The sequence below is a fragment of the Phascolarctos cinereus genome, unplaced genomic scaffold (assembly GCF_003287225.1).
Source record: "Phascolarctos cinereus isolate Bilbo 61053 unplaced genomic scaffold, phaCin_HiC Scaffold_4;HRSCAF=312, whole genome shotgun sequence".
NCBI lineage: Eukaryota > Metazoa > Chordata > Mammalia > Diprotodontia > Phascolarctidae > Phascolarctos > Phascolarctos cinereus.
In genome coordinates, this window is record NW_027555847.1 from 700,010,176 (window position 1) to 700,036,607 (window position 26,432).

General features: G+C 45.5%; 1 protein-coding gene and 1 long non-coding RNA gene across 2 annotated transcripts in view; both read left to right on the forward strand.

Annotated features, from left to right (window-relative positions):
- The window catches only part of ALDH2 (aldehyde dehydrogenase 2 family member), a 29,517-nt gene extending 14,898 nt beyond the window's left edge, over window positions 1-14,619 (forward strand). Inside the window, exons 3-13 of the mRNA XM_020970197.1 lie at window positions 997-1,137; window positions 1,307-1,386; window positions 4,293-4,404; window positions 7,466-7,594; window positions 8,223-8,336; window positions 9,755-9,857; window positions 10,505-10,689; window positions 11,057-11,221; window positions 11,559-11,716; window positions 12,169-12,283; window positions 14,345-14,619. Of these exons, the coding sequence (XP_020825856.1) occupies window positions 997-1,137; window positions 1,307-1,386; window positions 4,293-4,404; window positions 7,466-7,594; window positions 8,223-8,336; window positions 9,755-9,857; window positions 10,505-10,689; window positions 11,057-11,221; window positions 11,559-11,716; window positions 12,169-12,283; window positions 14,345-14,377 (1,335 nt within the window). The 3' untranslated portion in view covers window positions 14,378-14,619. The remainder of the gene's footprint in view (window positions 1-996; window positions 1,138-1,306; window positions 1,387-4,292; window positions 4,405-7,465; window positions 7,595-8,222; window positions 8,337-9,754; window positions 9,858-10,504; window positions 10,690-11,056; window positions 11,222-11,558; window positions 11,717-12,168; window positions 12,284-14,344) is intronic.
- A 5,507-nt stretch (window positions 14,620-20,126) lies between these two features.
- LOC144457128 (uncharacterized) lies at window positions 20,127-26,207 on the forward strand. The gene is made up of 2 exons (XR_013486483.1): window positions 20,127-21,636; window positions 24,548-26,207. It is a non-coding gene; the product is annotated as an uncharacterized LOC144457128 (long non-coding RNA).
- Window positions 26,208-26,432: the final 225 nt, after the last annotated feature.

Below are 26,432 nucleotides of genomic sequence, written 5' to 3' on the forward strand. Positions count from 1 at the left end.
GATTAATTGGACAGTTCTCAGGCATGTGTTTTAAGGATGGATCAATATATATTTATTATTATTGAGGTTTATTGAACCTTTTTTTTTACACCATGTTATTTCCCCCTATACTATGCCCCCACCATAATGCCCTCCCTCATAAGAAAGAAAAACAACAGTGCAACGCTGAGCCGCCACACATTGGACACAACCATCAGAGTTTGTCATCCGTGGTCTCTCTCTGCCTTTCCTCCCAGCACTCTGGAGGAGGAGGGAGGGAGGCCTTATCTGCTGTCCCCTGGAATCCATATGGGGCGTCCAAGTTCATCTGAGTTGATCTGCCTTTGAATTTTATTATTGTTCACATTATTGTAGTCGTTGTATAGGTTGTCTCCTGGGTTTGTTTTCTTCATTTTGCATCCGTTAGTACAGGTTTCCCAAAGTTTCTCTGAATTCATCAAATTGGTTTTGTCCGGTAATGATTCATTATGTGCACACACCATCTTCCGTTCAGCTGTCTCCCCAGTTGATGGGCAGGCACCCCCTTTATGTCCACATTTCTTTGCCACCATAGAAAGTGCTGCTGGGAGGGTTTGGTCATGTATTTGGACCTTTGTTTCAGTGTTTGGCTCGCTTGGATTGATAGGTATTTATTGTGCCTGCCCAGGATTCGGGGATGAATGCATATGGAGAGAAGGGTGTGGACTGGTAGAAAGCGTCAGATGACCGGGATTCAAATCCCACTTGTGATGCTTACTGCCCCTGTGACCTTGGACAAGTCACTTACCTCACTGTAAAAGGAGGGGACCAGACTCGAAGGCCTCTAGTTTCTCTTTCAGCTCGAGATCTATGATCCTGTAGGTCTCCTCATCTTCGTGTTTCTCAGCTAGCTCATCTGCAAATAAGGGACGTGGATCGGCTGGCCCCTAGAGCTAGAATCCTGGGAAGAGCAGTCCCTGGTCGGTCGCCATCGTCATCATGCACAGACTGAGCGGGGGCCTGGCCTTTGTTTCCCAGGCAGACGTGGACAAGGCAGTAAAAGCCGCGAGAGAGGCGTTTCGCCATGGCTCCCCGTGGAGGAAGATGGATGCATCGGAGAGAGGAAAGCTCTTGAACCGATTGGCAGACCTGATCGAGAGGGACCGGGCTTACTTGGCCGTACGTGCTCCTCCCCTGCCTCCCTGCCCTCCCTCCCTACTACCCAAATGCACACACCCGGCACCTGCTTCAGAAGCCTGAGTTAGGAGTAGGAGTCTGTCGTGACCAGTAGCTGTATAGGCACGAGGCACGTGCACACGCGAAGACTGAACGGCTTTTCTTTTCTCAGACGCTGGAGACCTTGGACAACGGCAAACCCTACTCCATCTCCTACCTCGTGGATTTGGACATGGTTGTCAAATGCATTCGGTAGGTACCGTGGTTCTTGTTCTATATGCTTCTAGCACTGAAAAGGAAAGTTCTAAGGAGACCAAGATAGTGTGGGGAAAATGGATTCACTTTGGTACTCTCTTTAGGAGTTACTGAAGATCATGTGTGTGTGTGTGTGTGTAGATATATATATACATATATATATATCTACACACACACATATATATATGCACATGTGTGCCTATATACATGTATGTGTATTATATGTACACATTTATGGACTCATACAGATTTATGTGTGTGTGCAATATACACACGTGTATTTGTGTAATTTTGTTTGTTTTAATATATATTTTTAGACACACATATCTAAAATACATAATTTTTTTAAAAAGCAGTAACATTTTTTAAAAAGCAATAACATCTCATGGATGTTATTTTAACTTTTCTTTCTCCTCAGTAGAATGCAAGGCCCCTTGGGGGTGGATCTGTTTCATTTTTTCTTTTTGTATTCTCACTGTCCAGCATAGTGCCTTGTGCCTAGAAGGTGCTTAATAAATGATTTTTCATTGAACTTCATCATTTTTAACTTTAAAAAAGTTTTATTGATGCATTTTGTTCTTACTCCAAAGTCATCTGGCAACATGTGCCCCCTTCCCCATTTTTTCTGGCAAAGAGACAGAAGAAGTACCAGGAGCCCAGTGGGCAGCAACATCCCAGATCTGAGACTGGCTTTTTGGTTCATTAGAGTTCACCTGCCCTTCGGAGTTTTTTCATTCCCATTCATTCCCATCATTATCAACATTGTACAGTGTTTTTCTGGTTCTGTGCATGTGGCTCTTTATCAGCTCATATAGTTCTTTTTTTTTTTAAATTTTTTAATTTTTTCCATATGCTTTTGAGTTGAAAATTTTTCTCCTTTTTCCTCCCCCCCACCCTCCCCAAGATGGTGCACAATCTGATATAGGCTTTACATTTACGTACCCATTAAACATATTTTCACATTAGTGAAGTTGTAAGTAAAAATTAAAACCAATACAAGGAACCATCGGAGAGTGGCAACAAAACTCAACAGAAAGTAAAAATAAGTGATAGCGATTCGACTTCCATAGTTCTTTCTTTGAATGTGAACAGCATTATACATCCCGAGGCCTCTGGAAATGTCTTACATCCTCATAATGCTGAGAAACGTTCAGTTTAACAATCTTAGTCATTGCATAATGTGGCTGTTATAGTGTACAAAGTCCTCTTGGTTCTGCTCACTTCACTCAGCATCAGACCATATAAGTCTTTCCAGGTTTTTCTGAAGTCAGCCTGTTCATCATTTCTTATAGCACAATAGTATTCCATTACATTCATATACCACAACTTGCTCAGCCATTCCCCAATGGATGGGCATCTCCTCAGTTTCCAATTCTTTGTCACCACAGAAAGAGCTGCTATGAATATTTTTGTACATGTGGGTCCTTTTCGGCTCATACAGTTCTTTTGAGGTTTCTGTGAGTTCTTTATCTTCATTGTTTTCTCATCACATGATCATGTTCCGTTGTATTTACCCCCTATAGTCAATAGATGTTCCCCAGGCTATGGGTGGAAAGAGCGTGGCTGCCATCGTTTTGGCAAATTTGTTATTTTTCTTTTTTGTCTTTGACTTCCAGGTGTTAATCCCATGGATGTAAACAGTCTAGAACTGGGGGGGGGGGACGGGACACAAAGACCCTTCAGGCAGCTTCTGATGAGCCCTGGCCCAGGACCATGCCTCGAAGGCTTATGAAATAGTTCATAGGCTCTGTAACACCTCCTGGTTATTGAATACACTTGTTTAGGGGAGTGGAATGTAAGCTCCCTGAGGGCAGGGACCGTTAGGTTCTTGGCACAACTGGTACCCAGTAGCTACTATGCTTGTGGAATCGCACATCCTGTTTCACTCTTACCAGCACTGTGTTTCCTCTGAGAGGAGGAAGGGGAAGGAAAACAATCCGCCCTTCAGAACAGATGGGGCACACGGGGGTGGGCATGGGTAAGTCAAATACACACACGTACACATATATACACACACACACACACACATATACACGCGTATATATAGGCATATATCTAATGTGTGTGCATGTATACACACACACACACACACACACATATCCCTCTCTCCTCCCTCTTCTTTCTCCTTTCTCTATCTCTTCCCTCTCTTTTCCTTCCTCTCTCTCTCCCTCTCCTCCTTCTTTCTTCTCTTTCCCTTCTCTTTTTTTCCTCTCCTCTCTCCTCTCCTATCCCTTATCAATAAGCAAGCATTGATTAAATGCCTACTGTATTTACATAAAACCCTGGGGATTCAGAGAATGAACCAAGCCCTGCTTCTGTGTATGAACATAACTTACTGCACATACGAATGACAGACAGTGTAGTGTTAGCAAATTGAGGTTTGGAGTCAGGAAGCCTTGGGTTTGAGGCCTACCTCCAACATATTGTAGCTATGAGACCCTGGGCAAGTCCCTTAACCTTTCATTTCGAGAGGCAACCCTGAGATGACCAGGGGTTACAAAGGGGTTGTGATCTGCATCAGTGGAGGTAGTATCCGCATCTGGAAGTCCCTATACTCATGAAATCTGGGTCTTTCCCTTCCTTACCCCAAACGAGGAGGTTGCTCCAAGTTTTCTCATCACTTCTCACACATACTCACGTCTTTCTTTGACTCCTTCCCCACTAGAGTGTAAGCTTCTAGAGGGTAGAGAATATGTTTGCCTGGTGTTGTTTTTGGAACTCTGGGTATCCTCTCTTCTGTTGCCCAGGTCCCCCAGGCCAAATCTTTAGTGCTTCCCGCGGTGTTCGCAGGGAGAGAGCCAAAGAGGAAAGCTCTTTGAGAAGTGGGGGCTATCTTAAACCTGTTTGCTCTCCTTTGTGCTGGGGCTTTAGAAGGCCTACATTAAACCCATTGACGTTTTCAGGTATTACGCGGGCTGGGCTGACAAGTACCACGGGAAGACCATCCCCATGGATGGAGATTATTTCAGCTACACACGCCATGAGCCTGTTGGGGTGTGTGCCCAGATCATTCCGGTAAGTGATGCCTCCCTCTTGCTCCTGCCTCCCTCCCCACAAATCCTGAATGTTGGCCTGGTCTGCGCTTACCTGAGCTTTCCCTGGAATGAGGCAGAAAAACTGAGCAATCTCACTGCTCCGTGGGGTGGGCCGCAGTAGTGGCTGCCATCGAGGACGGCTCCCATTGAAGTCATCCTGCTATGGTTCACAGTGGCAAGAAGGTGACTCCAAGATGGTGCCTCTGAGGGGCAAGCACAGGCCAGGCCGGCCAGGCTAGAAAGCCTCCACGGATGGGTCTGGTGACGGAAGGTGTATCTGTTCACATCGCTACCCTGTTCGTTCCGCTCTGTACACGATTGAAAAAAGTGCTTCCAAAAAAGAAGGATGTTTTCAGGGCCTCTACCTAAAATTACCTGGCATTTATCTTGCGTGTATTTCGAATGTGTGAGACGCAGCTTGGCACAGGGCACGGGGAGCTAGCCTTAGAGTTATCGAGATCCGAGTTCAGATCTTGCCTCTGAAGCGTCCTGGCTGTGCGTAAGCTTGAACAGGACAGGGAGGCTCGTAGTGCCTTGGGCTGTTCTGCAAGGCTCTGAGCCCAGAGAAGGGGCTTGCCTGCGCTGGGCACAGGGAGTTTCCTAGCCCAGGAGGCCCCTGTGCCAGTGGAATCACCAGTCTGGCCTCTAGCCCTTATGTTGAATATACTGATTTTTTTATTTGGCTCAGCTTGTGGCGCCACCGCCTACAGGAAGCCTTCCCTGACGCCTGTGGTAGTCAGCAGGTACTTACTCATCTGGATCTGGATCACCCATGTCCATGCTGGTTCCCTCCAGGGAGGGGCTGTTTGTCATTTTGTGCTTGTGTCCCTGGGGCCTGGCACACGGTAGGTGCTTAATGACCGCTGGCTGCCTTTTGGACACTCGACTCTGGATGTCTAGTAGACATAGCTCAGACTGAGCTCGTTATTTCCCCCCAAGCCTCTCCCCTTCCAAACTTCCCTGTTCCCATAGAGGGCCACACCATCCTGCCCACCCCCCTGCTTGCAGCCTAAGTGTCATCCTCGGTTCCTCGTTTTCTCCCACCCCCCAGATCCAAGCTGTTGCTGAGGCCTGTTGATAGGCCCCCTTCTCTGCTCTGACCCTGCCACCCCCAGGTGCAGCCCCTCCCCCCTGTCCTGCGGCAGTAGCTGCTGGGGGGTCTTTCCGCCTCCATCCTCTCCCCACTCTGGCTCATCCTCCATTCGGCCACTGACGTGGTTTTCCTAAAATGCAGGTCAGGTCACGTCAGCCTCCCACTCAGGAGACTGGGGTGGCTTCCCATGCCCCCAGGAGCAGTTACAAGAGGCCCCCTCCCACCTCTTCTCACACCTAACTCCCCAACACGCCCCCTTGGGTCCAGTGACACTGGCCATGTGGCTGGTCCACGAACAAGATTTCTGATTCTGAGTCTGCATGGGCTGTGAACGGCCTGTGCTGAGAATGCTCGTCTTGCTAAGAAACCTTTCCTCGGCCTCTTTAAAGGTAGTGCCTTTCCTCAGGGATGGCCTCCTAGTTACATTCATTCATTCTCTCTCTCACTTTCTCTCTCTCCCTCTCCCCCCATCTCTGTCTTCCTCTTCCCTCCCGCCCTCTCTCTCCCCCTCTTCCCTCCTTCCCTTTCTGTGTCTCCCCTTCCTCTTAGTATCTCTCTCCTTTCTTCCTTTATTTTCTCTCTCCTCTGCCTTCTGTTTTTCTCTCTCCATCTCCCACTCCCCCCAACCCCCTTCTAATACTGTCTGTCCCCTTCATCTGTCTCTGTCTCTTTCTCTCTCTCTGTGTATAAATATATGTACATATGTATGTATGTGTATATATATATATATATATATATATATATATACACACATACATATGTGTACACATATTTACCTATTTTCTCAGATTTTGTCAGTACATGGTTATTTCCCTCTGCCTGTGTGTCTCCCTACCCCCCCAGTTACTTAGCTGGGCCCTGGCACATAGTAAGAGTCTAATAGATGTTTGTTGGCTGACTGGTCAGGCCCTGCCTGTTCAAGTCCAGAGGAGCCAGGTTGGCTGCAGTCTCCAGTTTTTTCAGGTACAGCATCTCTCTGAGACCCTGGTTGTCAAGCATCTCACCTTCAGGCCAAGTGTCCAGGCACTAGAGGGTTTACAGGTTCTCTGGCGGGAACCACGCTAAGTCAGCAGAAGAGTTTTGTACAAAGCCACAGAATGATTCTGAGTGTCCCCAGCTCTCTGTGGCCAGGCTGCCCCTCCCCTACATGCTGCCTCTCCCTCCTGTTTGCCCCTCTCTCTTTGGGGTTGCGCTCTTTAGATCCCTCTGCAGGACGGGATGGAAAGTACTTGTGATTGTCTCCTGAGCAGACTTAGGGCTTTCTCCTGTCTTATTGTGTCCCTCAGATGGGTCTTGGGCAAGGTCCGTTGGGCGAACCAGGGTTGGGGAGGGCCTTAGGCTGGGAAGCCTCAGCTCTCGGAGGGGCAGCCAGGCCGAGTCCGCACGTGCTGGCGGCTGTGGGGAGTTAGTATGGCCCTGTGGTCCTCCACACAGTGGGGTAGGGAGGGTGGGGTGGGGGGCTGGCTCCTGGCTTTGTCAGAGAAAGGGCTCAAGCCAACAGAAGGACAGACCTCTGGGCCTGTCAAGCCAGAGGATGACCATCCTTGGCGGTTAGCCATTCCCACTGGAATAAAAGCACTCCAGAGATCAGTTGATTGACAAGTATTCATTAATACCTACTATGTCCCAGGCATATACAGAGGAGGGGAAAAAGGGACCAAAAGCAGTCCCTGTCCTCAGAGAGCTTCCGTTCTAACAGGGGAGACAACATATAAGTAATAGCTAGGCGGTGCTGTGGATAGAGCGCTGGACCTGGAATCAGGAAGACCCGAATTCAAATTCAGCCTCAGACACTTCCTAGCTGTGTGACCCTAGGCAAGTCACTTTGCCCTGTTTATCTCAGTTTCTCTATCTGTAAAATGAACTGGAGAGGGAGATGGCAAGGTTACAAGAAAACCCCAAATGGGGACACAAAGAGTTGGAAATGACTGAACAATATCTCTTCTAGTGGAACTTCCCACTGCTGATGCAGGCCTGGAAACTGGGACCGGCCTTGGCCACGGGAAACGTGGTTGTGATGAAGGTGGCCGAGCAGACGCCCCTGACGGCCCTCTACGTGGCCAACCTGATCAAGGAGGTGAGTGCCACGGCTCTTCTTTGTCCTTCCTCCCTCTTTTAATATTATAATTGTATCATTAGTCTCTGTGGATTTCCTCTGGATTACCTCCCTTCTGTCTGTCTGGTTTGCCCATTGCTGCGGGCCTTGTTATCGTGCCCCATTTGAATGTGAGCCCCTTGAAGGCAGAGACCATCTTTGCCTTTCTCTGTACGATGCCTGGCATCCAGGAAGCGCTTAACAAATGAGTGCTGACTTCTCTTCTCCCTTCCTTTCCTTTCCACCTGTCCCTGCTGCTGTAAGTGACCAAGCCACTGGCACAGGTCTGAGAGGAGAGTGGAGGGAAGATCGTGTGATTCATTCACAAACGCTTAGGAAGCCCCTGCTGTGTGCCGGGCCCTTCAATGACCCCTGAGGTCCTTTGCAGCCCTGGGCTCAGGATCCTGCAGCTGAACAGAAGGGGCTTCCCCCAAAGCCCATATGGGCTAAGTCGAGACTTAGTCTCTTTCTGCCTTGTGCTGTCCTGTCATCTAAGAAGAAGGGAGAAGCCCCCTGGGGCCTTTTTGGGCCTGGCAGGGGACTCCCGATCCCCTTCTTCCTCCGGCACAGAGAGATAACCCCATCCATGCCCTTGGCTGTTCACACACAGGCTGGCTTCCCCCCTGGAGTGGTCAACATCATCCCCGGATACGGCCCGACGGCTGGCGCCGCCCTCGCTTCCCACATGGATGTGGACAAGGTGGCGTTCACTGGCTCCACCGAGGTAAGCGGTTCCAGGGTCCTCCCTTCTTGGGTACCTCAGAAGAGAGGCTTCTGCGTAACACTCGGGGTGTGGAGCCTCCTTTGAGAAGCTGCTGCTTCAGACCATCTCTTATAGTGATAATGAAGAGGTCTGGAGCATGTGAGTCGTGGGAGACAGACTAGGTTGGAGCAGCGATTTTAAAAGCGTGCTGGCGGCAAGCATTTATTAAACACCTACTATGGGCACTGTGCTAAGCACTAGAAATGCAGCTACAAGAAGAAAGACAGTGCCTGCCCTCAAGGAGCTCACATTCTAATGAAGGAAGACCACACACAAAATGGGAGGTGGAGGGTGGGAAGAGGCAGGGGGCGGTGGATAACATGGACGTCCTGAGTCAGAGGGACAGCCTAACCTGGATGGTTGGAGTCTCCCCCCACACACGGGATCCAGGCCCCAGCTCCAAGACGCCATGTTTACTATGCCTTAGAGGCTGCTTCTTAGGCGGATGGGAGGAAGTCTCCAAACGGAGGTGGTCTTGTCCACTAGCATTTTATGCTGTGAGGTCTCAGCATGGCCTTGGATACTGTGTGGCCAGCTGGATTTCCCACAACTGTGGGGAAAAACCTTTTTTTTTCCCTCCTCAGTTCCATGTAATAACTGGGTAGCCATCTATTAGTGTAGGAATGGGGGGGGGGGCACAATTCCAATACTATATTGACCAAGACTGCTGATAAAGCACATGTCCCTTCTTTTGGCAGATGTGGTGGATTGATGTGGAATGACATGGCAGAACTTGCCCTGGGTCTGGAGTCAGGAAGACCCAGACACTGTCTGGCTGTGTGACCCAGGGCAAGTCACTTTGCCTTTAACTGCCTCACTTCCCTTATCTGTAAAATGAGAATAGCAATAGCACCTACCCCCTAGGGTTGTTGTGAGGATCAAATGAGATGACACTTGGAAAGTGCTTAGCACAGTGTGCCAGGGCACACAGTAGGCGCTGTATAAATGTGAGCTGTTATTACTGTAGAGATGTCAGCACTCAGCTCAGTGCCTGGCACACAGTAGGCACTGTATAAATGCTAGTTGTTATTATGTCAGTTTTTAACTAAGGGCTGACTGACTAAACAGTGCCCTGGAGTCTGTGATACTGGGTGAATCCCTTCCTTTGGAAACCTGTCAGGGAAGGGAGGTGAGTTTCAGCAAGGACGGAGAAAGTGAGGAGTCTGGCTTTCCTTAACTCATAGAATTCCAGTTTGAGTGTTTCCAGGGAGCTCAGAGACCATCTGATCCAACCCCTGATTTTACAGATGAGGAAACCGAGGCTCAGCCTAAGGTCCCATGGGGAGCAAATGGCCAAGGGAGTTTGGAGTGGTGTCTGCTGCCATGAATCCAACGGCGGCCCTAGCTCGTAGTCCCTACAGCCTCTTCTCTCTGCACAGGTCGGGAGCCTCATCCAGGTAGCCGCAGGGAGCAGCAACCTGAAGAAGGTGACACTGGAGCTGGGCGGCAAAAGCCCCAACATCATCCTGTCTGATGCCAACAGTAAGCCCTGCGGAGGGTGGGGAGAAGTGCCCATGTCCCCCGCAGGCAAGGTGGTGCCTGGGTAGCTTTGTTAAACCTGATGTGTGATTTTATTGGGATAGGGAACTCCCAGGTGAGGAAACTCCTTCCGCCAATGCAGGTTGGCACCTTCTTTGCGGTGTAGGGCCCAGAGTCCCGAGGAGTTCCGTCTCTCGTCTAGGGTCCTACAGCTGCTGTGTGTCCAAGGCGGGACTTGTATCCAGGTCTCGCTGACCCCAAGGCCAGCTCTTTACCCACTGTGCCACACCACCTTTCACTTTGCACATCCTAAGAAGGAATAAGGCATAGCTAGGTGTCATGATGGATGGAGCACCAGGCTTGAAGTCAGGAAGACCTGAGTTCAAATCCAGCCTCAGACACTTCCCAGCTGTGTGACCCTGGGCAAGTCACTTAACCATTTTTGCCTGTTTCCTCATCAGTAAAATGAGCTGGAGAAGGAAATGGCAAACCACTCCAGTATCTCTGCCAAGAAAACCCCAAATGGGGTCACAGAGGGTCGTGACAAAGTAGGAATAAATGTGAGTTGAGTTAAATTGCCCGGAGGGGCCCCAAAGTCAGGAGATGGGCACCTGCGGAATCTCACCTGTTTCCTGCCTTCCTCCCTACAGTGGACTTGGCCGTGGAGCAGGCCCACTTTGCTCTGTTCTTCAACCAGGGTCAGTGCTGCTGTGCTGGCTCCAGGACCTACGTGCAGGAGGACATCTACTCTGAGTTTGTGGAGAGGAGTGTGGCCCGGGCCAAGGCTCGGGTGGTGGGGAATCCCTTTGACAGCCGCACCGAGCAGGGGCCTCAGGTGTGAGGGCCGGTCTGTTCTCTGTGCATGTGCATGTGTGTGTGAGCCCAGGAGGAGCAGAGTCCAGGGGCAGGGGAATGCACAAAAGGCGCCCTTCCTTAATGCTGGCTCTCTTTCGGATTCCTCCATTTTCTGTCTATTTGGTTATTTCCTTTTGTCTGTCATGGGTTGTATTTCATAAGTAGTCAGTCAGTTGACATTTATTAAGCACCTACTATGTGCCAGGCACTGTGCTAAGCTGGGGATACAAAAAGAGGCCAAAGATAGTCGGAAGCTTACGGTTTAATCTGAAATGAGGCCCAGTTCCCTCTGACAACCCAGACCAGACTCAGGGAGCTGGGACCGAGCTGCACTTCTCCCCCCACAGGTAGATAAAGAACAGTATAAGAAGATTCTAGGCTACATCAGTTCAGGGAAAGATGAGGGAGCCAAGCTGCTGTGTGGAGGGGGCCCTGCTGCTGACCGGGGCTACTTCATCCAGCCCACCATCTTTGGGGATGTGCAGGACAACATGACCATCGCCCGGGAGGAGGTGAGCCCCGCAGCCCCACTGGCTGCTTTCTCCCCGCAGAGGGAAGAGGAAGGTCTCAGTTGAGCATTCTGACCCATTGGCTCATCTTGGGTTGAATGTTTAGCCTGGAGGGGAAAAGGTCTGGTGGATGGGGTGTCAGAGGGACATGGCTGCTCTCCTGAAGTAACTAGAGGCCTGGTCACGGGGACAAAAGGGGATCAGCTTGTTCTGCTTGGCCCCAGAGAGCACAGTGGGTAGATGTTTCAGACGAGCAGATTTTGGCTAGATGTCAGGAAAAACTCCCAAAGATAGGAGCTGCCCCACAGTGGAGTGGCTAACCACTCTATCTGCCCCACAGATCTTTGGGCCGGTGATGCAGATTATGAAGTTCAAGACTGTTGAAGAGGTGGTAGAGAGAGCCAATGATTCCAGGTATGGGCTGGCTGCAGCGATCTTCACAAAAGACCTGGACAAGGCCAACTATCTCTCCCAGGTGCTGCAGGCTGGCACAGTGTGGTAAGGAGCTGACCCCCTGACAGGGAGCTAACCCAGCATGCATTGATTGAGCACCTTCTGTGGTGGCAATATTGTAAAGACCCACAGCTGAGGAAGACCTTAGAACTCTGATCAAGGCAGTGACCAGCCACCCTTCTGGGAGACTCTTGTTGGAACATGCATGCCCCTTCCTGATGAGAGATCACAGTCTCAGGGTGCTGTCTGAGACTTGGTTTTGGGGTGTGGCCAATGTGGGAATTTATTTTGCCTGACACATTTGTCACAAAGGTTTTGCTTTTCTTTCTTTTTCAACTGAATGAGGAGGGAGAAAAGGCAGATTTTCATTGAAAACAATTTAATTAAAAAAAAAATCCCATAAACACCACTTTAAGTGGAGATTGGGAGAGCAAGAAGCTTCCACTAGGAAATGTTTTTGAAACCTTGTTCTAAATTGTTAAATTTCTAAATTGCAGGATAAATTGCTATGATGTGTTTGGGGCACAGTGCCCATTTGGAGGCTACAAGATGTCTGGGAACGGGCGAGAGCTGGGCGAGTATGGCCTGCAGGCATACACAGAAGTGAAAACTGTGAGTATGGGGCTGACTCCTAGGCCTATTTACCAAGAATTATTTTACTTTCATCATATTCAGTTCCATTCATTAAGCAATTCTTGAACTCCTGTTAAGTGCTAAGCATAATGCTGGGGATACAAAGATAAAAAATAAAAATAGTCCCTGCCCTTGAGCTTACATTCTAGAATGTTGAGGGATTTTTTTTTTTTGAGGCAGTCAGGGTTAAGTGACTTGCCCAGGGTCACATAGTAGTAAGTATCTGAAGCCAGATTTGAACTCAGGTCCTACTGACCCCAGGGGTGGTGCTCTATCCCCTGCCCTACCTAGCTGCCTCATATTCAGGGATTCTTAACTTTTTTTGTGTGTCCTGGATGGACTCTTTTGCCAGTCTAGGGAAGTCTATGGAGCCTTCTCAATCATACACACACACACACACACACACACACAACACACACATATATATTTTTTTTTTGCTTTGACGATGGGGGTTAAGTGACTTGCCCAGGGTCACACAGCTAGTAAGTGTCAAGTGTCTGTTAGGACTCAGGTCCTCCTGACTTCAAGGCTGGAGCTCTATCCACTGCGTTACTTACCTGCCCCTCAATCATATTTTTAAATGTATAGAATAAAATAGACCAAGTTACCAAGCAAACCAATTATATTCAAATATAGTTATCAATATATTAAAAAAAAACCAAACAGGTTCATATACCTAGGTTTAGAAACCTGTGGTCTAGAGAGAGTTAGATAGCTGTTTACGTTGTTCTGGACACAGATAAATCAGTGCAGTTTTGGGATTGGATGGATTGGTCCTTGGATCTTACCCAACGGCCTTGGGTAGGAGTCGGCATCTCATGTGAGTCTTGAAGGGAGCTAGGGATTCCCAGAGGGTTTGGTAAGGAGGTAAAGGGTTTCAGACACGGGGAATAATCTTTGCAAGGCTATGGAAGAGGGAGAGAATGTTATAATGCACAGGACATAGCTTAATTCCCTCTGAATCAGCTCAAATGACTCTTTCCATGTTTCTCTGAAATCTTTGTATTTTTTGTTTCTTACAGTACAATACTATTCCATTATACCACAATATGCCATAATTTGATAGTCATGTATTCCCCAGTGAGAGGGCATTAGTCCTCTATTAGTCAGCTATTTGACCCATTACTGTATTTGTTCTCAATCATCCTGAGTTCTAGTATAATCCAGGAGTACGTTTGGATATTATTTCACCAACTAATTAACTTAGAGCCTCCAACCCAGTTTATTAGATATTTAATAAATCGGAGAAACCTTTCCCTATAAACAGGTGCTTATCTATAAGTATCAAAGCTCTAATCTCCCAGGATTAGCTCCATTAAAAATTACAGTTTATACAGTTTGTTAACAGCACAATCCTCAGAAACCCAAATAAATGAACATTTAGAGTATTTTAGCTGTTTGAAGGATCATGGTCAAAATCACTTCAAATCCTCACTCACTCACTAGCTGCAGATAATGTCTCTTCATTTCTGAGAACATGGTCCTGACTCATTTAGTTCATTCAGGAGCTAAGCAAAGTCCTTCTCAAGCATTCTTTTCATTTTCTTCACAAGATAAACAGCTTTTTCAAGGGAGGAAGCCTCTCCATCTTCTTTCAAGATATCCTTTGAATAGTCTCTGCAAACCAACAGTTAAAGTTTTCCATTTCCACAACATTGCATTTAGCTCTTAAAACTACAGTTACAGTAAGGATAGCTTTGCTCGGAGAGGCTTTTGAAACAGGTGTTATTCTAGGGGACAACAAAAATTAACGTTTAACACCACATTCCCTCTGTTTGATTTAAAAGGAAGTTTTATTGATGTCTTTTATTTTTACACAAGTCATTTCAACGTGGAATACCTGCCCAATTGTGTCCCTTGCAGGCAAAATGAGCCATCTTGGCAGCATGTACATATTCTGAGCCAATAAACCAACCTCCCTCCTTCTTCTCCCAGGAAAGAAGAGAGCCGTCTTTCCTTATCTCCTCTCCGGGGCCAAGATTGGGCATTAGTCCACGTTCCCTCTTTTTGAAACTTTCTAACTCTTTATTCTATTAACAGGTCACCATCAAAGTTCCTCAGAAGAATTCCTAAAGAAGAATGTGGGATTTCCCCAACCATGCTGGCCGTTGATGTTTTGATTAGATTGGGATTAGAATGATAGGGTTCCATGGTGAGGGGAAAATACTGTATTTTTTTAATTGCAACAACATTACAAGCTATGGGTGAATTTTTTATACCTGAAACATTTGAATATGTTGGGTCACTTTCTTGTCGACATTTTGGCACCGTTTTTTGCTTTAGGGCTAAACCTTATTAAAAACCTTCATACCTTTGCTTCTTGTACAATTTGTTCTCCTTAGAAGAAGACCCAGTGTCCTCTGTGGCATGTGTGCAGATACACAGTGAGATCACCTATGTAAAGAGCCTTGCGAATCTTAAAGCATCATGTAAAGCTTTGTATAGCCTGGGTTTGGTATGGACTCTTCATTCTTTGGCTAGCTCATTCACCTAACCTGCACTCATGCTGAAAGGTCTGGGGTTTCTCGAGTGTAGGCGCCTGCCACATCTCACTTCTCTGTTTCTCTCTCTGTCCCCCTCCCTCTCTCTCTTACCCTCTCCCTCCCTGCTCTGTGTGTGGGGGGGGAAGGTGGTTGCTACACAAAGACTGTTTGCAATTGTAGCTCCTGAGCCTCTATTTATAGGAAGTGAGTCACATGATACCATTTAATCTTAAACATAAATATTTAATAATTAAAAAACAAAAGCAATAATAACATTTACTTAGGAGAAGGCAAAAATAAATAATCATAATTTTTAATCAATAGAAGGCAAAAGTTAGGATAATCAAAGCATCACAAATCTTGATCACACTTTTCCTCCACTACAGTCAGCTTCTGTTGAGGGGAGTGGACGCACTTAAGAGAATACTGGCAGAGAGATGCATGAGTGAGGAAATCCATGGGCCCAGAGCAACTCATCATTCTGGACTTCAGGTCTTCATGTCCTCAGTCCCTTGAAGAATAGTCTATACTAAGTGAAGATGCTTCTTTGCTAGTTTGCTCCCCTTTTGGTTCTCAAAGCAGATGAAGCTGAGACAGGCTCTTTTTAGCTCATTGCCACCCTTGGCAGGGCACTGAAAAAGTGTCAAGCTTTAACAGAACTGTCAGGCTCCTTGGATCTGCTAATACAGGGGCTTCTGCTTTGTTCACAGTCAGCTCCAGTCCTCTTATCACAGCAAAAATACTTGCAATGATTGTCTTTTTCCCTTTCACACTAGAGAAAGCAGTAGGAGACAACCTTGGCCTCTGAGAAGTTTCCCCTCTAGCTCTAAATAATGCTAGAGAACAGCGGGCCCCAGTAGCTCTTCAAACAACAATGAGCCCTCAGAATATTTCTCAGAGGGGGCAGTTTTCTGTTCCTCAGTACAGTGTCTCTCTCCTCAACATTTTATCGCAGGTGTTTCTTCACAAGTAGATTTGATCAGCTTTCTTTATACACATCTTTTCCCGCCCCTTTCCCCAAGCAGACTGTTCATATACAACAGAGGCAGCGTCCTTAAGTACATAATCGGGTGGCACAGTGCATAGAGTGCCCAGCCTGGAGTCAGGAAGACTCATCATCATGAGTTCAAATCCGGTCTCAGACACTTAATAGTTGTATGACCCTGGGCAAGTCACTTCACCCTGTTTGCCTCAGTTTCTTCTATCTATAAAATGGAGAAGGAAATGGCAAATCATTCCAGTGTCTTTGCCAAGAAAAATCCCAAATGGGGTCACGAAGAGTTGGATGTGACTGAACCACACAAAATCACAGATAGTGTTACTGTGGTAACAAGGTGTTAAGACCTATTCAGGAATGTTTACATCCTGTGACTATGTGAGCTAAGCTGTGTGGGGCGGGATGGGAACCAAACATTTCCTCCCCTTAGTATGTATGTGTTTTACTATTTCAAGATGGTTAGTGATATTCATCGCTGATGGCGTTTGAAATCCTGAGATAAATATATATCTTCTTCTGTTCTTATCTGTGTCCTCCCATAGATCCTCCCCAGAAGATCAACTCATCATGCTTGAGGGCTTCCTTTAGGTGAAGGGTTTTTACCTTGCGGTTTATGGACTGGTGAGGGGTCTGTGGAGAGATTTCAGGGGGTCCAACATACATGGATTGAAAAAAAAATTTCAGTATAATTATTTTCCTTTACAATTCAATTATTTTTATGCGTGATTTAAAAGCATGATTCTGAACAGGGGTCCAGAATGTTGCCAAATGAGTCCTTGATACAAAAAAAGTTAACTCCTGCTCTAGGGTTGCTTCTTTTCCTTTGGGGGTTTCACGTGGAGCACTCTGTTTTCCTCCACTTTGGTCACGTGACCAGCCCTCTTCCTTTCCCAATTGTGCATCTCCTCAAGAACCTATGCCACTCCTTGACCATAGCTCATTGTTGGAGATGGGCTACATCCTACTTTAGCCCACTGTATGTCCCTCCATTTGGGTCACCTATAACTTTGATTCCTTGGAGATTGTGGTATTTAAATATTTACAACCAGATATTGACAAGAACGTCTTGGGGGGGAAAATGGGTCTTTGCTCTAAGGAGAAGCTTGGGTCTGCTAATTCTTGTTCCAGACCCAAATCATTGCCAATCTAGAATGTTTGTCCCAAATGACCCTGGGCAAGCTCATTCACTTCCCTAGGCCTTGTTTTCCTCATGTATAAAATGAGCAAGTTAGATTAGATCCCACAAATACATATGCTGATTTACTTGCTCAATGGATTGGTCGTCCTATAAACAACAGATGTGTTCATCCATTTAGTTTTTCCCATTTGGATTGTTAAGCAAATCTCTTAATTTCTAAACACTATGCCTATATATATATACATATATAGTATTGTACCAATTTTTCCAAGCCCTAGAACATTCCAGGGCCTTCTCAGAGAAAGGTCATGGGTACTGGAGAGATTTTCCTGTTTTATCATAATCCATGGAAGTGTGAATCACTCGCAATATCTCAGTTGGCCACATCCCACTATAGTTTTCCTCTTTTTTAATTTAATGACATTTGGTGGTGGTGAAGTATTTGCATCAGGAGAGAGAAGGTGGTTGGGATGAGGCACATTCGGGCATTTGTTTCTTCTCAGGCTTCTTGGCTCTGATCACCCATTTCTAGCAAATGGATTTACGGTAACCAGTCCAAGAGCAGAGGCAAAAGAAAAAATTTGTTGATTTTACAATGGGAAGGTACATATTTTTAATCTGATTACAGACATAAAGCTGGAAGGGATCTGAAAGATCATGTAATTAAATCTCTTTTTAGGAAGAAGGAAACAAGCCCAGGGAATTTGTGAATTGCTCGGGGTCACGTGGGTAGTGGGTAACAGAACTGGGATTTGAGCCAGGTCCTTTGACTACATATCTAGCACACTTTCCACTGTACCATATTGTTTTAACAGTGGAGCAGACTCAGGGGCATCCTCTACCTCCACATCTACCCTACACTTCCACCCTGCCAACCTCCCCAACCCCCTCCAACCCCCTGCCACAGGATGACTCCATGATTAGTGAGTCCTACCTTGAAGCGCACCATATTGTGGAAGACCAACCAAGCCTTGCTGCTCACTCTCCATTTTCACACCAGCTTTATCTCCCCCTACCCTCAACTTCATCAGATACTCTTCTTCCTTTCCCAATCCCCCTTTATGTTTTGTCTTCACCTGTTAGAATATAGGCTTCTTTAGAATTCAGACCTTGTACCCCAGTACTTAGGACAGTTGCTGGCACACAGTAAGCACTTAATAAATGCTTTATCTCTGTATTTGCCAGAATACTTATATCCAGGGTTCAGGGGATGCTTTCCTGGGTTCAAGAAATGATTGCTCTCTCTAGCTCATTTCCCAGCACTTAGCAAATGCTGCCTAAATAGATGGTTATTCTGTGTAACCACAATACCAAGAACAGTAAAAATAGAACCCAACACAGAAATCCAGATATTCAAGTGGGATTTATGGAAGGACATCATAGTACAACAGACTAGGTCCCAAGATGCTGGAGAAGGTCGAACAGCCAGTCAACTAAAAAGTTGTTAGGTGCCTACCATGTGCCAGGCATTGTGCTAAGGTCTAGGGGTATAAAGAAAGGCAAAAAGCAAAAGGCCCCTGCTCCCAATAAGTTCGTAGTCTAATGAAGAAGAAAAGACCCAAACCACTATGTACAAACAACAGGATGTGTACAGGATAAATTGGGGTCGTTTCAGAGGGAAGGCACTAAGATTAGGGAGGATTTGTGCTCGCTTCTGTGGAGACCAAATACTCAGCCATACTCTCAACTTCAGACATAAATGATCATCAAAAGCCATGCCTCCAGTTTGGTCTTGAAAATCTGGCAAGCGGTGTTTGGCCAGGGCACACACGGCTGAGTTTATGGACAGTCTTTCCTCAACTCGTGATTGCATTGGCACAAATTCCACCCCATTAGTGGCCCCAGAGACAGGTAGCTGCTCTCTAAATGCGAGGCCTGTCCTGGGCGACTGCTCGTAATTACCCTACAGATATGTATTCAATAACCTTGGGAGGCAGCTGTTAGCTCAGGGTGGGCAACCTGCCCAGAACGGGCACTAACAGCTAAGCTGAGAAAGGCCTTTCAGAAGAGAGAGGTATTTTAGAGTTGGGGTTGGGGAATGGAAGAATGGGAGGGGGAGGCAAAGCCCAGTTAGGCTTCTTGAAAAACTTAGAAAGGGCAGGAAAACCATTGGGACTTTTAATAAAAAGTCAGCTAAAAGGTTCTACATAGTTGTGATCAGCTTAAAAAATAATAGTTCTAGAGCTGGTAGAGATCTCAGAGACTAGTCCAACTCCATGATTTTACAGATGAAGAAACTGAGGCCCAGAGAGGTAAAGTGATTTATAAGATCATAATATCAAAGCTCCAGAAGGAACCTCAAAGACCATGTAGATCAACCCTCCCATTTCATAGATGAGGAAACTGGGGCCCACAGAAGTTGTGACAATAATAATAATAATAATAATAATAATAATAATAATAATAATAATGCCAGGCATTGTGCTAAGCACTTTACAATATTATCTCATTTGCTTTTTGCAACAATCCTATGAAGTAGGTGCTTATTATTAGCCCCCATTTTCACAGCTGAGGACACTGGGGCAAACAAAAATTAAGTGACTTTCTCAGAGTCACACACCCAATAAGTATCAGACACAGGATTCAAACCGAGATCTTTCCTGACTCCAAGCCCAACATTCTTTTCTACTGGCCTAGAGATGAAAGAATACAAATTCTATTTTGATGACAGTACAAACTCGGGTATATTATACTTGATTGTGAGTTAATTTGTTCTTTCATCCAACAAATTATTTATAAAGCACCTACTATGTGCTGGTCCCAGTGCTAGTTGCAGAGAATAAACAGACAGACTAGGAACAGCCCCAGTTAGGATGATTTTTGTGTCCTTGATGAAATTTGGAAGCTGTCTTCATCCCTTCATGAGATTTGGGAAGCATTCCAAGCTCATCTTCTCTGAAGGCCACTGATTTTTTTCCTGAATCTCATCCTAAAAATCTGAGGCGTTTACCCTGTTTGGGGCTTCCAAAGCCTACATTTTTGTTTAGAAATTATAGATTGATTGACTGGCTTTGTTACCTTAGAATATCCCTCCACCTCTTACAGGGGTGGGGAACCTGTGGTCTTGAGGCCACATGTGGCCCTCTAGGTCCTTAAGTGTGGCCTTTTGACTGAACCCAAACTTCACAGAACAAATGCCCTTAATAAAAGGATTTGTTCTGTAAAACTTGGACTCAGTCAAAAGGCTGCACCCAAGGACCTAGAAGGCCACATGTGGCCTCGAGGCCACAAGTTCCTTACCCCTGCAAGGCCCTCTTCTCCCATTGGTGAGTTCCTCCTAGAACCTCCATTTTGAGGAAGGGTCCCACACCAGCTACCTGTCAATCCTCTCCTGGCCCAGTATCTGATTCTCTGAGCTTTGCCACCATGTTTCAGCTTCTTATACTGGAACATCTCTCCTTTCCTGTGGCCTTATCACGCTTTAATATCACCCCTTTGTGTTTATTTTTTCACCAAAATTCTCCCCACATCTAAACTTCCTTGTTATTGTAGATGGAAAAGGGCATCACCATCCTTCTAGTCCCCCAGGCTCACAAACTAAGAGTCATCCTTGACTCCTCATTCTTTCTAACCTCCCATATACAATCTGTTGCCAAGGCCTACTGATTTTGCCTTTGCAAAATCTCTCAAATATACCCTGTTCCCTCCTCTGACACTATCGCCACCTTGGTGCAGGCCCTTATCCTGTCATGCCTGGACCATGGCAATAGCTGCTGTGGGAAGGAACTTCTGCCTGCCTCCAGTCCATTCTCTATTTAGCCGCCAAAGTAATTTTCCTAAAGTGAAGGTCTGACGGTGTCATCTCCCTACTCAATAAACTCTAGGGAATCCCCATCATCTTCAGATGATAACACAATACTCTGGCATTCAAAGTCCTTCATAACCTAGGCCTCTCCACCCCTTCCCAATCGTCTGTCACCTTACTCCCTGATACGTGCTTGTCTATCCGGTGACGCTGGCTTCCTGCCCGATCCATGAACAAGACACATCATCTCTGGACTCTAGTCATTCTCTCTGGTTGCCTCCCATTGCTTGGAACACTCTCCTTCCTCTGCTCTGACTACTGACCTCCCTGCTACCTTTAAGTCCCAACTAAAGTCTCACCTTCTACAGGAAGCCTTCCCCAGCCCCTCTTAATTCTAGTGCTTTCTATTAATTATTTCCTTTTATCCTGTGTGCATATTTGTACATATTAATTTGCTTGTTGTCTCCCCTATTTTGAGTTCCTTGAGGGCATGGACTGTCTTTTGCTTCTCTCAGTGGTTAGCACAGTGCCTGGTATATAGTAGGAACTTAATAAATGCTCATTAACTGACTGCCTGACATGTGGTTGGTGCCTAATAAATGTTAATTGACTGATGGACTGACTCCTGGTCCAGTGTTGTCCATTGCACCTTCTAGCTGCTGATTGATTCCCCATGACAACCTTTCAGAAACTTAGAGATGGCTTTCACGTTCCTCCTAACCCTTCTGTTCTCCAAGCTAAACATCCCCACTTCTTTCACCCCATCCTCAAATGTCATGACCTTGAAAGCCTCTAGCATTCTGGCTTATGTTATCTTTCACAGAATCTCAGAGTTGGAAGAAGCCTTAGAGGTCATCTGAGCCAACCCATCCCTGAGCAAAGATCCCCCAACAACATCCTTGACAAACCATTGATCATCCCGCCTCTGCCTGAATACCTTCAGAGATGGGGAGCCCACTCCCTCCCCAGGTAGTTCATTCCTCTTTGAGGCAGCTCAAATTGTTAGGAGGTTTTTCTTGACATCCAGCAGAGCTGACTCTCAACTTCCACCCCTTCCTTGTTCCACTCCAATACTGATCTAGGCACCCTAGATAATTGTTTTTCTCAGAGTTTTATGAGTGGTACAAATCCTTCACAGGCTCATGTGTCCTTCTGGAGTATAACCAGAGTTCTCATATTGTGGGAAACCTAATCTCTCTGGGTAATTGGATGTGGCGCAGTCGCAGGAGTATTAAGTATGAAACAACTCTATTCTTGTAGGCTCTTAAATGATAAACAATGCAACATGAGTATTCATTCCAATTCAGTCTGGAAAACAGGGGAGTATTTTACTTGCTGGGTTTTTTGGTGGGGAAGGAGGGTGGGGATAGCAATTCAACTAACAGCTGGAGAGCATCTAGAGGAGGGCAATTAGTATAATGAAGGGATCATAGGACCATGGAGGTCATCTTTTCTAGCCTCCTCATTTTACAGGTGAGGTAACTGAGGTCCAGAGAGGGATCATAGGATCATGGACTAGGATCAAAGGATTATTGATTAAAACTAAGAAGGCACCCCAGAGGCCATTTAGTTCAATATCCTCCTTTTACAAATGGGGAAACTGAGGCCCAGAGGGTCTCATAGGATCATAGATTAGTATCAAAAGGATCACAGATTTAGAGAGAGAAGGGACCTCAGAGGCCATCTAAGTTCAACATCTTCATTTTACAAATGGGGAAACTGAAGCTCAGTAAATCATGACTTACTGAGGGTCATGCAGGTAATGTATCTAAGCTAGGATTCAAGCTCAGACCTCTGATTCCAAAGCCAATGATTTTTCCGTCACACTACACTCCTTTGGGATCATGCAGTGACTGGCACCAAGGATATTCTCTTTCCTTTTTAATGGAATTTGACACATAGCTCACAGCCTTCCTCTCCTCCAACTCTGCCCTTACCTTAGTGGAACATCATAGGTCTCCCAAAACATATATCCTGGCCTCCACATTCAATAACCTCCTCGATTCCCAATGGCCTTCATGTTCACTCCATCTCCACCATCCACAGAGATGTCTATGTCCTCGATCTCACCAGCATCCAGAGGTGTTCCACCTCTATGATCCAGAATTCTAAAATTCCTCTGACACTAGAGTCTCCTCTTATTTTGTGTCTCTCTCTGTCTAGGATGAAATAAAAACTCCTTAGCTTGCATTTAAATCTCATCACTATCCGGTTCTACCTTTCTCTGGGGACTTATTTCCAATGAGTCTCCTCTTCCACACTCCCAACAAACTATCCTACTTATAATTCCTCGTTCTCCCTAGCCCACCTCCTGCCTCCATGTCAAGTCAATAATAATTTACTAAGCACCTGTTCTATGCTAGACACTATATTAAGGTGTTAGGGATATAAAGAAAGGAGGGAAAATGGTCCCTGTTTTCAAGAAGCTCATAGTCTAATGGGCGTGACAAATTAAAACAATAAGAAATAAGTAAGGGTAAATTGGAGATAAACCTAGAGGCAAGGCACTAAAATTAATAAAGACTGGGATAGCCTTCTTAAAGAAGATGAGACTTTAGCTGAGACTTGAAGGAAGCCAGGGAAGCCAGGAGGCAGAGCGTGGAACACAGTCAATGCAAATACTCAAAGTTGGGAGATTAAGTGTCTTGTGTGAGGAACAGCAAGGAGGCCAGTGTCAAAGAGTACATGGGAAGAAGGGGTCAGAGAATAAAGTGTAAGGAGACTGGAGAGATAGAGGGCTAGGTGAAGAAGAGCTTTAAAAACCCAACAGCCTTGCCATTGCATGGTCATTCTCCCATGGTTGGAGTTTACACTTTTCTGTTATTTTCTTCTTAGAATCCCTAACTTCCATTCAGGTTCAAATCCTGTGCTTGCCACCTATTATAGGACACCATTCCTAATCTGCCTAGGTGTTAGTACTCTCTAACTCCTCAATCAATAATACGTGTTGTATCTACCCAGTACAGATACCCAGTATCTACCCAGGAAGCTTCTGAGGGGCAAGGATTGTTTTCCATTTTGTCATTGTGTACATATCCAGTCCTTTAGAAATATTTGTTGGATTGGATTGGATTGGGTAGGATAAGTTGAAGGAATTGGCAATGCTTAGTCTGAAGTAGAAAAGATTTAGTGAGGATGCATTTAAGCATTTGAGGCACTGCCACATAGAAGAGATGGGACTTGTTTTAGTTGAACTCAAAGAATAGAAGCCAACAAGCACTTATCAAGCACTTACTATGTGCCACACACTATGCAGAGTGCTGGGAATACAAATACAAGCAAAAAGGAAGACAGTCTCTGCCCTAAAGGAGTTTCCTCTCTAATGAGAGAAGACATATCAAAAGAAGCTGAATATCAGGAGGAGGGTGGGTGCACATGTAGGGGATTGGTAGCAAAAGTCCAGAAAGTCAGGAGTATAGCCTGGAGAGGAACTAGGAAAAATGGGTAGAAGGTGCAAAGAAGGAAATTTAAGTAGAAGAAGCCTGATATAGTAGAAAGAGCACAGAATTTGGAGACCTTTGAACCTGAGTTCAGATCCCAGCTTTGCCGATGTACTACTTATGTGATCTTAGACAAGTCACTTCACTTCTCTGGGCCTCAGTTTCCTCGTCTATAAAATGAAGGGTTTATACTAGAGCTCTAGAACTATGGTCCTTTGTTAGGTTTGATGTAAAGAGAAACTTCCTAACAAGGAGAACCGTCCAAAAGTGCTAGAGGCTACTTTGGGAAGTAGTGAATTCCTCGTTGCTGGAAGTCTTTCAGCAGTTCCTGAAAGATCTCTTGTCATGTATGTATGTACAAGTATGGGCTAGACTAGGCTGCTTTTGAGATCATTTCCTAATATGTCCCCTTCTTTCCTTTGACTCTGCCTCTTTTCTAGTGCAAAGCCTCATCATCTCATACCTGGACTATCGCTGGATCTGCTGGCATCAAGTCTCTCTGAACTCCAGCCCATGCACCATTCATCCACTAAAGTGATTTCCTAAAGTGTAGATCAGACCATGTCATACTCCATCTAACCACCACCCCTCACTGCTGCCCAATAAATGATTCCCTATAACTTCCAGGAACAGATACAAAATGCCCAGTCTGGCATTCAGAGTGCTTCATAACTTAACCCCTCTTCTAACTTTCCAGTCTTCTTTAAATCCTCAACACTTACTCTTCAGTCCACTCACACTGGCCCCCTGGCTGTTCCATGAACAAGACACTCCATCTGTCTCAGCTCTAGGCATTTTCTCTAGCTATTCCCCATGCCTGGAACACTCTCTCTCCTCTGCTCTGACTACTGACCCCCCTGACTTTCTTTAAATCTCAACTAAAATCTCATCCTTTTACAGGAAGCCTTTCCTAATCCCTCTTAATTCCAATGCCTTCCCTCTATTAATTGTTTCCTATTTAATGACTTTGCATATATTTGTTTGCATGTCCTCTCTCCCATTAGACCATAAGCTCCTTGAAAGGCAGAGACTTTGTTTTGTGCATCTTTTTTTTTTTTCCTGTTCCCAGTGCCTAACACAGTGTCTGGCACATAGGAGGCACTTAATAAATATTCACTGATTGTTGGTTGATTGATTCCAGCTCTAAAATTCTGGAATGCTGTTTTACAGTACAATATAGTATATTGTATTGTAGGTCTAGTAGCCACCTAGTGGGGACTCCCCGGAAATGCAAAACCATAACTTAAACTGAACTTCCCTATCTAAAATGTTTATTTGATTTATTTATTCCTTTATGTAAGCTCCCACTAGGCAGACTGAAGGGCATGATTTATACTGTTAACATAAAATATGATTCAGACCCTGCCCCTTAAAGGAATTTATAATGTAACAGGAGGAACAGAATGCCTGAATATATGTATGTGTATATATACATATATATACACACACATACATACATATGTATACACACACACGCAGATATGTATAGAATGTAAGGTCTTTGAGAGCATTTTTGTATCCCCGCTGCCTTGCACATTTACATGAGTGGGAGGGGAAAGGGAGAGTCCTGACCTGTGATTTCATTCACTGGGGAAGTCCTAGTGAGGACATTCCCTCTACCAGTGTACTTTAGTACCTGATGCTCTGGCTGCTTTCTCATGCTGGGAACATCTTTCTTTCCTCTTCTCTCATCACTGAGTTCCTGCTGAATTGCTCTTTTGAGGAAGGGCTCCAGGCCAACCATCTTTCATTCCTTTCCAGACTCTTCTTCTGACTAGTTGGACTTCACCACCATGTCACTCCTTTTTCCCTTCACTCTACCCCCTTCCTTCTCAGCTCCCTTTTGTGTGTCTTCCTCTAATAGAATGTAAGCTCCTTGAGGGTAGGGACCGACTTTTTTTCCTTGCTTTATTTGTATTGGTACATAGCAAGCATTTAATTAATGCTTTTTGACTAACTGACTATTTTGTAACTTAGAATCTTAGAGAGTTGGGTGGGGGCATTAAGATAAGGGTCTGCAGACCTTAACAAATCTGGTCTGTTTTTGTACTTAAGAAAAAAAATTAAAAGGACAATATTTTGTGATGTGAAAATTTATAACTTGACAGTGTTTCAAGTGCCATGCATTTCACTATACCTCCACATTTTATTTCCTTTTTATTATCAGTGCATATATGTCATGTGAAAAGGAGAGGGTAAAGAAGTTTAATTATGATTTTTTGAGGTGAGAGCTGAGATTGATTTTTTTTTTCTGAATAATAACTGCCATTAGCCACTATTATCAAACACTGAATGGCTTTGGAAATTAGCTTTTGTTGCAGATGT